The sequence below is a fragment of the Dermacentor andersoni genome, chromosome 7, assembly GCF_023375885.2.
Source record: "Dermacentor andersoni chromosome 7, qqDerAnde1_hic_scaffold, whole genome shotgun sequence".
Classification (NCBI taxonomy): domain Eukaryota; kingdom Metazoa; phylum Arthropoda; class Arachnida; order Ixodida; family Ixodidae; genus Dermacentor; species Dermacentor andersoni.
In genome coordinates, this window is record NC_092820.1 from 148,949,841 (window position 1) to 148,966,173 (window position 16,333).

Here is a 16,333-nt window from a genome sequence, read left to right on the forward strand (position 1 = left end):
TCAACCCCCTTTCCAGCGTTTCTACAATGCATAGACCGGAGACGGCGTCCGCCATTTGCGCACGCCGGCGCATAAATATCCGAGAGTCCATGGAGCGGCACGCCCACTTCCTTGAAACAGTTCCAGATGGCGCTCGCCTCCGCCACACTGCGGCCCATGCAAGAGGCCGCATGTCTACCAGAAAGCCCGCCTTTGTGCATAGCATTTGCCACGAGCGTGTACCGATAAACATTACGTTTACGTATGCTGCAGTTGCCGGGAAGCACGAGAAGCAGCCAGGGATCTTTGAATGCTATCGCGTTCCGCTCTTAATGGCAAAGCTTAAGCGTCCTTCAAATTTTGGTCTTGTCTCGCACATCGACATGCTTAATTGCCAATGTGTACGTACAGTGCAATAAAAGATGTGAAAACAATGCAAGTTTGCGACTTTAAGGACAGTATCCAGTACAGAGGTGTTAAATGTGTTGTTTTTATGCGTTTGAATGTGTGGTTTCTTCCTTTTGTTTCCCATGTTCAAGTCATGTAAAACAGTGGACCTCGGTCGTTATCGTGTGATCTGCTTCTGAGGCTTCTGATCTGTGGCCTTAGCACCAGCAGGAAATGATTTCAAGATCAGAAGAAAAAGGAATGATCACCATGCTTAGTTTTACACATCTCTATTTATTGAAATACATTCTTCATTTCAAACAGTTAAAAAAAATTAAAGAAAAAAGAAGGTGTCCCTTTTTTCATTCTATCTAAAATATGCAGCAGACACAATCCCATCAGCTGTGGTTTGGCAATGGTATTGGCATCGACACAGGACTGTCCTACAGAAACCGGAGAGACTAATGCTCGGTTTAGAAAAAATGTGCATATCGTAACATTATTTTCTTTTTGTCTTCAACAACAGTATAGACGCCATATTTACACAGATCCGAAACCACACACACACGCACATCCACACACGCACACACACACAAAACACTGGCGTGGTTGCTCGCAGTAGTGTGCCCGCCCTGGCCAACATGTCTTTCCAATTTTCCAGTTCCTATACACACGCCTCTTGCATGATCTGCCAAAACCGCACTTCCTCACAATGGACAAATGCCATTGATCATTCTGGAGTAGACTTTTCATCTTCTTGCTCCGTAGCGGATGATTTGTTAGCCATGGGTCATTTAAGATCAACCAAATCAATGGTAGCTTGCTCTCTGCGCATTCGGCAAAAATTTCTATCCACACGATTGCTTGGAAATGACTACGAGATACTCGGTTCCGTGTCCTTTGCAATGAGTCCTCTTTAGCAGTCTGCTACAATCGGGAGGATAACCTTTTCTTTTTCTGTAGCATTGTTCATGACATTATCTTTCTGACAATTTTTTCTGACACGTTTTTTTTTCTTTTAGATAACCTATAGTGTGTTTTAATTAGCCACAAGAACTGTTCCACAAGTAGCTTGAGCAAGTAAGATGACGGCAGCACAGGAGATGAGAGAAATGTAGTAGATGCCAGTAACACTAGCGATATACTTTTGCAACCCTCGTAACCTGGTGGCTGCAGAGGAACAACTTGACAAACAGTAGAGTGGCTACGTGTGGAGAACATGCAATATTATTTGGCACGGAGCATTTAGCTTTCTCTGGCAAAACATGGATTTGTGAAATACGAGCATCATCTTGAGCGCTTCAGGTTCGAGGTGGCACCTCCAGAAAGAGCAGTGGAATTTGTCACAAGGGCAATAGGTGTATTCCCTTCAGCTCACAAAAAATGAGAAGAAAGAAATCGGGGGAGAGGCACTATAGATCAAAGCGAGTAGTCTCTGGAACTTCAGTAGTGATATGACCAAAACACCAACACAGTTAGCTAAAAGAAAGAGCTGTGAAGAAACGCAGATTTCATGCATTTTGGCAGTAACTATTCTCGTTGAGGCCAAGTTTTCCACAATTTACTAGTGCGACGAGTGACCGCCGGAAGTACCCCACTTTTAACATGGTTTGGATTGTAATGTTTCGCTGGAAAGCATGCTTTCGTACATTCTTGTGAATGTGGCAACAGGCTTCTACTCTAGTTGCACATTGATTAAATTAAGATGGGTGCTATTCAAGACTGTACTTTTGGCCGGCCACATTACAGGCTTTTTAATTATTAGAGCATTTTACCTAGCAGATATACCTTTCTGCGTTTTAGTTTTAGTGGAACAATAAAACAGATGCAAACAGCCATTCCGGTGGAGAGATTCAAATCAGGGCGATATAATGTATTGACTCCTTTTAGTCGACTCTACTTTTCTTAACATGCACCGTTCGTGACCGGCTATCACAATGATAATGTAAGCATGAGTGCTAGCCAAGCCACTCAAGCTACTGATGAAGCACAAGAGGGAATAGCATTGGAACCGTTGTATCATTCTGGTCCAGAATGCACAAGAATTTTCTTCTGTACTAAGACTGCTCACACCAGTAGACGAAAGTATGCACTGGCAGTATGCAAATGGAGGCCCATGCATTTTAGTTGCGAGCAGTGTTGTGAAAACACCACCAGATGCTGCTGCTGTTTGTTCTGCCACCATAACACTTTAATGAAACATCAACGCTGAAACATGTGCACCAACTCGTACTCTATTTTTGCAGTGTGGACATACGGCTAGACCAGTGCATATGGGTGCATAGACCGGTGATTGGTGAAAGTGACTTCTGAATAGGCACAGCGTTTATTGTCACCATACCGTAATCGCGTGGCGGTTTGACCAGGTCATGCGTTAAAATTCATGGATCTTGAAATCACAGGTTGATTTTTCTGGAAATCGACAAGGTGGGAGGAGTGCCAAGATGAGAAAAATTTCCCAGTAGCCAGAAGTACGGTGTACTGCAACCATTTGCTACTGTTCGAATGGTTCCTTTCCCTCTGTACGGCTTTGCTACAGCGGGCAAGATGGCAATTTCTTTCTCAAGTAACTTCCCACAAGATGGGAAGCAGCCAATATTCCATCGCTAGGGACATTGTGTGAAACTTGCTTGAGCCTTTACAGAACGCAATAGCTGTGCAAAGTGGCCGGCCAAGGTAATGCAGCATCTATTTACTTGTGTATGCCAATAACCACAATGTGCACAACCTAAACGACTAGGGTTTGTGATGCGAGGTGTATCTGCAAAGGTGGGATAAAAAAAAGGGGGAACTTCAATGTAGCTGGAACTGAGAAACGATAAGACATGTCCGACTACACAGCTGCATAGGTTGTCAAACAATGTTGCTAAGGCAGGTGACACAAACACATGCCATTGCAATATCTGCCAGGGTGTCTCATCAGTAAAGTGTACCGGTCACATTCCGTTGCAGTCATGTGGTGCCAAGGTGTAGCAGTTTGTTACTAATGTTTGTGGTCGGCGCAATAAGTCAAGCAAAGCACGCACACACACATGATATTTTGCCATCTTCATCCAAGCTTGACACCAAACCCGAGAACAAATGAGACAACTTGTTTTGTATTACAAGGCTTGTTCTAACTTCACCATAACATCTCCTACACACACAAACGTTCTAAGTGAGGAAGAAAAAAATAAGACGAGCAAATCAGGCCAAAATGAAGTGTTTGTTGCATCAGGCACATGACATTCAAACAGATCTAAAAAAAAAAAAGAAAATAATAATACAGACAAAGAAGACAAGGTGCTGGGCAATAAAAGCATACGTTTATAACGAGGAGCTCTGCGAGCCTGCTCCCATTGGTGCGTCTCGATGTTTTGGTACACAAACACTTTACTAGCGATGATTGCTTTGTTGATTATTGCTAAAACCCAGAGGGAACATGCAGCAACTCGTTAGTAGTAAAAGCACGCGGAGAGGCTGCCAGACAAACACAGCCCAAAGGGAACATGCGACAAAACTCGCAAAGGAAGCATCAACACCTTCATACTTCTCACGTTTCCAGCAACCTTGCTGCCAGACTGGCAAGGTTTAGGCGCTACAACAGCCCGAGTGAGAGGAAGAGAAAAACAGTCTTTTTTGCATAGGATAGACTCACCGCTTGCCCGACATGCACAGACGGTCGCTGTTTCTACAGGTTAGGAACAAATGTACACACGGGATAGTAGCTGCGCTGCAGCAGCAGCAACCTTTCTGCATAAAGCAGAGAAGTCACTTTTTCTCCCTGCAGAGTTGAACACTGCAAGCACTCAACAATCCACACGCACTCACACAGGCGCAACACTAGAGGGCCTTAGCGTAGCGACAACGTACTAGCACAGATGTATGTAAAAATACTGGGAGACATTTTGGGGGGAAGCAATGCTCGTGGCAACACCTTGCGATGCAGAGGGACATCAACCATCTTGCACTAGCAATGTTCTTGCGTTGCACGAGTTTCCTCTTTGGAGAAAGAAAGATGCAAGGACACTTTCACAATTATTATGTCGCTGTGCCTGTAAGCTTATAGCTGTGGATTGAGTGGAATACAGTTCGCCACTGTAAAAGAAGTCCAGCACACTTTGGTTGAACGCAGCATTGCAAGAAGTCGCCGCAAGCACTGTGCTACCTTGTGCCCATGCTTTCCATTGTACACCCATGGTTAGTACGCCACCTCCATGCTCAATCTCTCATTGAAGACATACAAAGTGACACAGGGGAAAAGAAAAACAAACACTGAACTAGTGGAAAGAATATTTCTGTACAGGTGGTGTTCGTGTTATTACTACTGTCACCTACATTTCTCCACCTCCTATCAACTAACCACGCCGTGGTTGACACTTTTGGCACAGAATCTCCCTCCTCATTTGCAACAGCTTGAAGACCCTCACTGGTGTCACCAACAACATTGTGCTCCCCGAAGCAAAACTCAGGACGCAAGCGCCCATACCCAACAAGACCTTCTGCTGTGGGCAAAAAACCCAGAGACTCTCCTGTCTCACTCCTGCAAAGAAACAGTGCTTAGACTTTTGGCAAAAAACACAGTGCACATAATACTGCGTGCAACCACAGGCTTGAGCTCAGTGATGCAAACTTCTCCCTTCTCGTATAGATGCATTGTCGTTGCAAACTGAATCTCCACAGAAACGTCCGCACCAACACTGCCCTCTGTCCCGCCCGGAGACAACACAAGAAGTGCTCTGGACATCGCTGAGAATGCGATGAGAAGTACACACGCTGGCAAAACTAAAAGTCCTGAGCTGCACACACACACACAAAATGCAGAAGCTTCGAAGAGTGTAATGGTCCGACAATGTGAAGCGCTTCCTCGTGTGCCATTTTTTGGTGTCACACTTTCGGAATTGGGGCACAGTAGATGATCGAGCTTTTTTGCAAGCCAACATTCCTCTGCTGTCTTTGCTACGTTGACCACAGCAGACATCCGAATGTGAGCGTTCTGTTCGCGGTGACACGGTTTCGTCTTGACGCATACAGGTGCGCTCCGCAAGATCGGCACCTTAATATTTGTACGGTCAATTCAGACAAGGCAAAAAGCCGGGCCGTTTTGACACAAAGGTATACAACAAACACTGTCCGACATCGAATCAAGGCTGTCCCATACTTGGGTGCACACGGCGAAGGTGGTTTTTGTAGCTGACGAGACACATTCCCCCATTTCGACAAAGAAAGTGATCACAAAGGAGAAGCATAGAAAAACCACGTGTGTGTGAACATATGTGCAAACTGTACTGCAACACATCTCGGCTTCCGTCACACGACGTGCCGTCGATGGCCAGTCATTTAAAATAAGAATGAAGACGAAAAATGCACACACAATTCTATCTTCTAAAAGCAGGGGCGATCCAATCACTACAAGTACGAAAGTGCACCTACATCTGGACACATTTGCGATATTACAAAGAGAGAAACAAAAAAAAGCACCTGCCCACTAACACACCGTGCAATGACGTGTACTCAACAATCAGCAGCCTGTATCAGAACAAAACAATCGTGCTGAAATAGTCAAACAAACCACAAGGTTATACGGAACCGCTGTGCCAAATGCTGCTACGGTACATCAAAGTCACTCTTCTGATTGCAAGAACTGAAAGAAGAAAAAAAAAAAGAAAAGCTACCAAGGATATTGGAGCATTAGTCGCGGTATGCCATGGTATTTAAGAAAGAAGGCAAGCAAGTAATAGGGACACACACACACTCTTTCTTCCAAAACGTTTTCCTTCTGCGTGAACCATTCGCTGTGATGTAGTGCTGCATGTCTAGAGGAGGCATTTATAACATTTAGATTATGTAGATCTATTCTTTGTGTGCATGTGTATGTATATATATATATAATAATAATAATGTGTGTATATATATATATATATATATATATATATATATACATACATACACATATATATATACACTATAGCATTTGCAACTATTTATAGTGCAGCAAGCAATCCTTTGTATCTCATATATTACAGCTTCCATCATCCTATGCCTTATTACTTTTGTCGGGTGGTGTCGTGCACGTCCGTCTCCCATCGCCCTACACCTTCCTTTCTTATGTACATGCTTGCACAGCCATTTGATGAGCATTTTCTAGATTCACTCGTCCAATCTTGGTTGAGGGAGATTACGAGGCCAACAGGAACAGCAAATGAACAATAAAAATTAACGGTTAACCGTTTTGTGTAGGATTTAACTTTAGTGTGGAAGGGTCACACAAAAAAACGCACTCGCAGTCAATCATAAGTCGACGCTGTTTAAAAGATTGACGGCCTCGCAATTCCGCTCAGTCACTAGGGTGATGGAATGCCCTAGCGCTGCCACTCCGGGGACACTCGACACACGGGCCGCCATCATCTAAACACCTCTCATCGCTGCCTCCGACTTCTCCCGATGAGATAGCACAACCTGCTCCCACCAACGTCACAATTACAGGTTTGTGCTTGAGACTGCATATTATTGCCTTTAAAAATTTTTAGCCTTGTTTCAACTGCAAAGGCCTACAAAATCATGGGCCTTTAACATCACAGGCCTATACGAGAGAGAGAGAGAGAGAGAGAGAGAGAAAAGGGGGATTGGGATGGAGGTGATGGGGCTGGGGTAAAGCAAATGGTGCGTCTTGTGTTATTCTATTTTGTCTCTGGAGAGTAGTCTGTTGGAGAGTCATGTTGCAGAAAACAATCGATAAGAAGCAGGAAAGCTGACAAATATAAAAAGAAAAGGATAGGCCAATTTCGGCTTACCTAAGCAAATGCAGCTTTGCAGCAAAGGAGGAAGTGACAAGGGGGGGAATTAACAATTAAAAAAAACCAGATGTGAGACATGGGACCACTCCTCAACCTCCTCCTGCACGAATTATGAATGAAAGAGCAGAAGCCTCCTACGGACCACAACACGCGAGTTAAGGGAACCATATACAGTCGAAACCCGCAATAACGAAATCCCGCGACAATAAAATATTTTCGTATCCCTGGCGAACAACTGATTCAATGCATTTCGTACCTCTCGACAGTGAAATGCCACTGCACTACAACATTCTCACCTCAATGAAATTTGCTGGAAATTAACTACGCATATTACCTACTCGCGCAAGGCTAGCAAGCTCCAAAATGTGCTCAAACGCGATTCCTTTGTACTAAAATTGCGTAAATACAACCACATTACACTTTTATGCCGCCATTTTCGTTTACAAGAACAACCAAACGTCGGAAGCGATAACGTGCGCTGGAAACATGTCATGGCTGCCATCTTGTCGGTTGATTGCCAGCTTGAAACGGCACGTATGTTGCTACCAACACGTGACGACGGCTTTTGCACACCTAGTGTAGTGCGTAATGTGCACCGGAGAACGCAGCAAAAACAAGGAAATCCATGTGCCACTGATATGGAATTGTTTATGGTGCTTGAGATGGCGGTTGCAGTATGGAGTGCCATGTATTGGGCTGTGACCGAGCGATTGTTCGGGGAACACGCATCCCTTGCTTCAAGAACGCCGATTTTGGTGCCACTCGACAGGCATCACGTGCGGATCTGGCGGCAGGCATAGATTTGCGCCAAGTTGCCGTAATCGCGATCGATCGCCTTTGAGCATACGAGGTACGATCACTTTTGCACTCTGCGCCAGACGTGTCGGCACCTATGGGTGACAACGTGAACCGGAAAAATGCTGCTGCCCGCGCGGAGCGCTGTTGCTCTGTGTCTGGTGCAGACTTACGCAAAATATTGCAAAAGTCATCGTATCATGGAAAGCTATTGACCGAGAATAACTGCTCCATGACAGTGCTGCCACCGCTGATCGACGCATGTGACGCACTTTGTACTGTCGGCGATGCGGTCCCATATTCTTGAGCAAAGCTTGCCAATCTAAGCTAACGAAATTTTGACAGTAAAGTTTCATTCTGCGATGCATTGCCTATCTGTGCTGTCGCATTTCAAAACAACGAAATTCTCGTGAAAGTGTACTTTCTCGCGTTCCCGCTGATTTTGTTATTGCGAGGTTCAACTGTATATAGAAGAAAATAAATAAGACAATTAGAAGTTTGCACGAGTATAACTAAAAAAATCACTGGCGAAAGCCTGCAGATAAGAAAAAAAAAAAAGAGTTTCAAACAATTATAGCTTGATACAAAGCCACAGGCAGTAAGTGCTAAACAGGAACAGCAAGTGTAGGACATGTAATGCTGTTCGTACCATATGTGATGGCCTTTAGCTCTTGCTACTCTTTTTTGCACAAGAAGGAAATAAACTGAATTCAACTGAATCTGTCATCTCAAATTAGGTCTTATCAGCAGCACAACTCAACCTGCAAATCTGGGCCCTCGTTAGGCCTGCCAATGCTGTTCCACTGCTTCGCATATCATCTGCGTGGGCAAGCCCATCTGCAAACTACAAAATAAGTGCTGGCCTGTGGCCCCAGCTCGGGTGCTTAAATGGATGATCCCAGCACTGTGAAGTTTACACACCAGTTCGAGCTGCTTTTGCGAGAAGTTTAGCATTATAACTGCAGCCTGGCTCGGCAATACAGTGCTAGGTGCAGTAACTACAGCAGGGAAAGCAAAGAAAGAACTCGCGCAATTACAGTAACCCGTTTTCTCAAACAGTCCTCGACTTGAAGCTCTTCCTGCCCTTCAGAGAGTTGAGCATGTTTAAGGCCCTTGATTGAAGACGCTATGCATCTCAAGAATTGCCAGAGAGTGCCAATAAAGCGCAGGGACCATTTTTTTGTCAAGTGGCAGTGATGCCGACCATCCACATTTATCAAGCGAGGTGGAGCATTGAATGGAGGGGACGTTCTAGAACACGGGGCCAAGTGTTGACACTGCTATGATGATGACAACTGAACTGAACAAGTGAGGAGTGAGGCAGCCCTTCAGCCACTACGTCCAAGCCAATTTGCAAACTGTTTGCAATTTGCAAAGATAATGCGCAGGGGAAAGCATACATCGCCTTGAAAGAGACAAGTCCACTTGTTGAAACGTTGACTCCCACTTTTATCTTGTTCTCGTTTTGCTCATCATCTCGAATTTCTGTCTCCTGCCTTCCCTGTGTTTTCCCTACATCCATGTAAGTGTCGGTTAAGAGAAATTCTACCCACTGAAACAGATTAAACTTGTCTGGGTGCATTTTTTAAGTGTTACACCCACCTTAAAGTCCAAAGGCTGCACTCCTTAATATTACACTATTTAAGGTGCATTTCTTCAGAATTCAGAAATTCTGTGAATTTCTTGAATTCCAACGCAGGGGCACTACGAGGACGTGCCTCCCACAGTATATCACGGGACAGGTGAAGTTTCATGGAACAAAAATGCACTCTGGTAATGATAATGGCAATCATTATGCTCTTAGGATGTGCTTTTGTCACACAGCAATGAACGCTGCCGGTCCTGTGCAGATTTATTTAATGGTGCGTACCTCAAATTTTCTATCGGCAAAGCCAAGCACATAAAGCTGCAGGAAACTGGACTGATTTATGAGCAAAGCTTATGGCACTTAGCGTAGGTTGAACTATTGAAATTTCAGCCCCTCTGGGATTTCACTTTCGGCAAGCACAGTCCAATAAAAGTACTATCTGCTTGTTCATAGAACAGTAGCATTCCAGCCTTGCAGGGGACAGAAAAAAAAAAAAAAAAAAACCTTCGGTATAACCTCGTATGCAAGGCCAGAGTATACAGAGGATGTTGTACTTTTTCTCCCAGCATTTTCTTGCTTCTGATACAAGGATGTGCAAGAAATAAAAAAAAAGAAATCTGCAATGTGACTGAAGTGCCAATCTTAGTCTTCTGGCACCCGAATGAATTCGCTGGTCTAAAGCATGGAAGAAGAGTTGAGCTAGAAATCAAGAAAACCTAAATTGCCGTGCAACAATAGCAGCCACTACTTGTGAAGCCACCACAAGAAAGATGAAGGTTTCAAGAAAAACCAAAACAATCACAAGAAAGCGCCAAACAAGACGTACTGCCAATGCGAAATGGGTCTCGTTTCCAGTGTCCGAAACTCCACAAGAAACCACAGGTTCACAATAGGTTGTCCCGTGAGCACAGAGATGGGAAAAAAGATGAGTGAAAGAGAAATCTTAATGCAATCAACTTTTAACTAGTAAAACAAGCATCCATACACTGACCCGTACAAATGGCCAGTGTTGCTTGTCATTCACCACAGAGGGAGGCGGGCAGAAAGATTCATGATGCTCCTCAAGCAGTACTTGTATTGCTACCTGCCAAGTGCCTGCTGCTACTGCCTCGGCATTTAGTCGTTGCACTTTCATCCCTTTCACCAAGCTGAGCATTACAAATTGACATTTACTTTCTTTCAACAAGCAACAATTTCGCAGTATGCCGCTAGTGTGATAAGAAAGAAGCCAATTGGTAAAGAGTCCTGTGCTCTTGCTCTTTGCGAAGTGCTGTGTGCAGCCTCGTTAAGGAATGCACGTTAGAAGACCCGTGCTTTGAATGCCAACGAGAAAAAAAATGGCTAAAATCAGTGGGTAAAGAGAACAACAACAAGCCAACAAGGCAGCACGCACCGCCGCGTGTCCTCGTGCCTAAAGGCACCCCCGCAACTGCGTCGTCCGAGCATAACACGTAACACCGTCTCGGAAAATCGCTTTGCCACCACCGTGTCATGACAATAAAAAACCAGCTCTCCGTTTCTCTGCTCCAGATGGCGAACAGCTCAAAAGTCAAGTCGTCACATCCACAGGTTGTTCACTGTAGCCTCTCACCGCCGTTCCCGTACACCCCCCACCAGAGAACAACTCTTGCTTTGCAGCATAAGTTGCTGCTGGCTCGTTGCCACCTTTGCCAGGTTGAGAAGCGCGTGTGCCGCACCTTCCGCCATGTCCTCAACGTCGTTCCTGCTGTGGCTGCTGCTGTTCATCGTGGATGAAGAAGAAGCAGAAGAAGCTGCGGCGGAGCTGCCGCCGCTTCGGCTGCGTGCGGAAGCCGCAGTTGCTTGACGTTTCGACTTGCGCGGGAGCGCTGCTGCTGCAGCCAGGGCAGCCCTCCGCTTGCGCGGAGGCACTGATGACAATGGAAGCCTGCCAAGTCCTCCTCCACTGCTGGAACCGATGCTGCCGTTGCTGTTCTCCTCCTGGAGATTGTCGTCATGCTCTTCTGGCTCCTTCTTTGCCGGTGATGACCCCAGGTTTCGGACCGGCTGAAATGGCAGCAAGAAGGGGGATACATTGAGAATGCGGTTGCAGGGGACACATCGTGGAAGCACGTTCTGAGCAATGGCCATTCACAAAGCAAGAGTGCATGCCCTCTTCTCAGCGTGATTGGTTGTTCGTAGCCAAAGCGATGTCAGGAGAAAGCAAATCAAAAGCAAAAAGACACCTTTAGATTCTCTAATCAATACAGCCGCTGGCAGGCCACGAGCCAACCAGCTGATACCCTGGGTGCTCATTCTGCTGTGGGACACTTCAGCAGCACATAATAATGCGAATTTGAAACAGTGCAACTGAACTGTGCAGTGAAGTTGAAAGTTACCGGGTATGTTTCATATAAATGCCATGTTTTAGGCCATATAACTTGCCACAGCAAGCAACAGTTTTAAAGGGAGAAAAACTGACAAGGAACAGGCACTTTCATGGTACCCAGGTGCACTTCATGGAAAAAAAGAAAACCCTGAGGAGACTACCCAAGGCTCTGCTTACTTGCAATTGCAATGAAATACAGCAGGACCTCGCTGATGTAATCCCACTTTGTACGATTTCGTGGTGCAAACGTTCACGATCAAGAACACAAAAAATGACCCCAATACAGTTACGCTTCCTTTTCACTGGTTAACACATTCTGGGAAAACGGAGTCTTTTGGCACCAACCTTCTGTACATCAACAACCTGTGATTGTGCGTTGCACTTTTCTGCTGCTCTATGCAATGTGAACAAGGCGCGAGACAGGCGCTATCAAGAGCATTAGGCGCCTGCCATGGCAGCTTCCCCGCAGTATTTGCCTGCCTATGTCACCTGAGAACGCTGGCACACACTCGGTTTCCCATTCCGGCACCAGCAAATGTCCTTGCGGGCTGTTGCACACCGCATTCGCAGTGTGAGGATGCTCAACTCTTCACGCCTCCCCTGATGTTACTTTCCCCACGAAGCTCTCACATCTCCCGTGATTAGGCTTCACCACGTAGCTGAGCACCGCAGGCGGTTGGTGTAGTTGCAGAGCAATACGACAGATGGCGTAAGTATTGCGCTGGTGGCGCCACCTGGCGACTAGCTTAGTTGGGCTCAAAAGGGTGTGGCCTCTGTCTCTTTTGCTTAGGGTCGGCTAGCTGCGTAGACATTTTGCGCATTTGTAAACGGTTCGCGGGTGTATCCTGCGAAAGGCTTGGGAGCAGGACATTGAAATGGATGAACACGATAATTCGAAAGCACCACCGTTCGCATGATCGCACACGCAAATGAATTAGGCACTGGTGTCTAGCATGGCGGCGAACATATTTGCTCACTATCTGGTCGCGGCGAGTCGAACTTTCCCAATTTGTCGCGCGCCCGTTGACATGTCCCGATTGGTAAAAATTTGGCTGGCCAGACTGGTGTATAAAAAAGGCACAATAAGTGTCCTTGTGATTGCCTGCACAACTGTGTTGTCGTTCCTTTGACCCAAGAGCACGTACGAGACCCCACAACAGCTACGCAAGAAGCATATTTAGCAGTCTGTTTCACGGCGTGTGTGGTTTGGTGCCGTTGGAAGCGTGCTGCGTGCCTTTAATAGGCGATAACTAAAATGTGCCACCATTCCCTGCTGCAGGTCACACGAAATGAGCACTGTGTTTCGCTCTGGTGGCACTGAATTCCGGCAACGCTCACCAGCTTTATTTCGTCTTCTGTCACCGGTTTAAAACACTACACAATAGGAAAACAACAATGCATGTCGCGGGCAGCTTGTGCATTGCCGGCACGTGCCGCAAAAATTCTTGCCGAGAAAGCACACAAGATCTTCCCAGCAAAACACCCCACCTGAAAACGCTGCTGTCGTAGGCTGAATGCCAGGAGCGCAAACGTAAGCTTACTGAAGCTACAAAAACGAAAATGCTGCTCGGGCCACTTGGCCCTGCAAGCTCTGCACACGCCGAAATGCTTTATTACGAAGGTGTCAACAACAGTCGAGTCTGCCAAATTTTTTAAGTGACTTTGGAACATACGTTTTCCAGGTTAATACTTTTTCTTCTCACACTTTGTTTTTTTCGCAAAACACGTGAACGAGGTTCTTCTCTTATCCTGTTGGTAAACAACTTCCTTTCCCCAAACAGATGCTGCTAAAATCTGTGACGTTAGAAAGCAGTGCAGAAATTTTTGAAGTCGGACTCTTCGCAACCTTTCTGTCTTCTGCACCATTTCTTGCTTGGCAAACCTCCTGTCCACTCATGAAAACACTAGCCCATTTAGAGTTTCAAAAGTGTAATCTTGCCAATCTACTTCAACGGCCACGTTTTAAATGCCCCTTCAATCAAGAGTGACAAGCCAGAAGCACTTACTGAAATGGAGATGTGATACAAGGTGTTGCCTGAATCCCCACCAAGGCCGTTCGAGAGCGAGGCGCTGTACGTGTGATCCTCGCTGGGGCTGCTTGTGATCACCGTTGCACTGGCACCGACCGGCGTCTGCGTCACCTCGGCGCTGCGATTGCTGAAGAACAAAAAAAAGAGCAGGACCCAGTTGAGGTAACACATGCGACGGGTGCGTCAGCTCAACAATCAGACGAGTTCAGTAGAAAAATCCACGACTTAAGAGAAAGCTGTAGCTCGGGCCCAACTCCGACGCGGCCTATTAAAATAAATGTAAAACGCAAAAACTCTTTTCCGAGATGTCTGGGCCGATCTTAATGAAATTTGTTGTATTTGAGAGAGAAAGTTAAATCTTAGTGACTGTTGGTAGCGGAATTCTGATTTGGAGTTTTAATGTTACAAGAATTTTCAAAAATACAGAAGTTAAAAAAAGAACAGAAGAATCAAGTTTACAAATTAATAAGCCTGTATCAAGAGCAGATATCACGATTCTGTAACCGACAACTATTAGATCATTCAAATCGGACAAATTTAATATGGCAATTTATATCTTACATGAATTCGTTACGTTGTGTACAAGGGCTCTGCAAAAGTATTTCCATATTTAAATTTTTTGAGAACCGTGTGTGACATATCAATTTGGCCAGATGTACTACTATGTGCATTTCACAGAATTGTGATATCAATTTTCAGTGCTGAGTTATGGAGTTGTAAATTTAATTTTGTTTTCTGAAAATTTGTGGTTTTTGCCAATTTTTAATAAAAGATTGACAATCTAAATCAAAAATTCGAAATCAACAGTCACTAGATTTTAAGCTATTCTTTTGAATGCAACAAACCTCAAATTTGGTGCAGTGGTTGCCGAGAAAGATGAATTTTCCTTTTATACATGTATTTATATAGGAGCACCCGAGCTAACACTGCCTCTAAAGGGTAGATTTAGAAAAGGAGAAGTTGGCTTCAATATGATGATGGACGATGACCCCGACTTTACCCTTTGTGATCTGTCTTTACCCCATGGATCTACGTTGAACTCATGTGCTCAAGTTTCAGCACTTTCAAGTTGTCAGGCACAGCTTTGTGCGTGATTTGTGCAAATGGAAACAACAGATTTCTGCATTCAGGTCGAAGGTGGCATGTCACAAACAGGGGAAGCTGTATTACTGCTTTAATTTTCTGAAGGCGTTGAAAATTCAATTTAATTCACTTTATGCTGCGTTCTGCCGAGGGTGTGCGAAAAAAAAAAAAAAAAACGCTGCCTTGTGCGAAGGGTTGAGGGGTTCTTGCAGTCTGTGTGGAATATTAAAACTGTTGTAACAAATTTTGCTAATAAATGCTTATACAGAATAAAAAGGATTACAGTAGAGAAGAACTTGTGAACTTCCACGTTACATGCATATCACATAAGTTACAACACAGACATATACAGCACATGAATTATAAAATTTTTTGGAATGAGAGGCGCAAATACAAACGTACAGAGGCAAAAAAGAAAAGATGCATACAGCTGAACCTCAATATAACAGATTATCGAACATAACAAAGTAAATAAAAAATTGCCTTGCCACTACTAGAAATACTCTATAAAGGGAAATCAGACATCCACCTGTTCGTAGCAATTGCTACAAAGGAAACCCATACGGGTTCCTAGAAAGAAAAGCCTCGCAGTTGAAGAAAAATTCATCCTGGTCCGGGACTCGAACCCTAGACCACCGCCTTTCCGGGACAGCCACTCTACCATCTGAGCTAACCAGGCGGCTAACAGATGGCAGGGCAAAGTCGAATTTGTCAACAACTCGAAGCAAAGGCAAGAGTTTGACATAATTGTTCTGCAGAAGCCCGCAAGGTGTAGCCTTTGTAGCAATTGCTACGAACGGGTGGATGTCTGATTTTCCCTTTATTAATTACTTCTCTCCACCTTGCGGGCTTGCGCGGAACGATTGTGTCATACTAGAAATACTGTAGCACACCACGCACAAAATTTATCCAATTGATGAGGCTTTGAAAAAAGAGGTTTGCATTGCAGTCAGGACTAACTACAGTTAAGCACCCTAGCTGCAAGAATGACACAGCAAACTCACCGTAGCCTGAGGTGCTTCTTGGTGAACATGACGGGGCTTGGAGGGGAGTCCCGGTAGCCATCATCTTCCTCTTCATCATCTTCCTCGTCACCTTCAAGGCCAAGTACACAACATCAGCAACAGGCTAGCTTGGGAGCACACGAACACATGTATCAATGAACTTGCTTGAGAATTGCTGCCGATGTCGTCTGCCGACAGTAGGCCAGCTCTGGCAGCTAGCCTTAGTCATGGACTGCGAGGCCCTCTTTCATATTAATTAATGCAATGCCATTAATTTCAACAGCAATAAGTTTAATAGATGGTACAGCGTCATCCGCTCATAATTTGTCACATGCAACTACATG

The 16,333-nt window shown here is 45.0% G+C and overlaps 1 protein-coding gene across 3 annotated transcripts in view; it reads right to left on the minus strand.

Annotated features, from left to right (window-relative positions):
• Positions 1-640: 640 nt before the first annotated feature.
• The window catches only part of LOC126533639 (uncharacterized), a 64,037-nt gene continuing 48,344 nt past the window's right edge, over positions 641-16,333 (minus strand). For all 3 annotated transcript variants that reach the window (XM_055072234.2, XM_055072233.2, XM_050180808.3), the window contains 3 exons: positions 15,990-16,080; positions 13,879-14,029; positions 641-11,550 (listed from right to left, as the gene is read on the minus strand). In XM_055072234.2, coding sequence (XP_054928209.1) covers positions 11,113-11,550; positions 13,879-14,029; positions 15,990-16,080 — 680 coding nt within the window. In that variant the 3' untranslated portion in view covers positions 641-11,112. The remainder of the gene's footprint in view (positions 11,551-13,878; positions 14,030-15,989; positions 16,081-16,333) is intronic.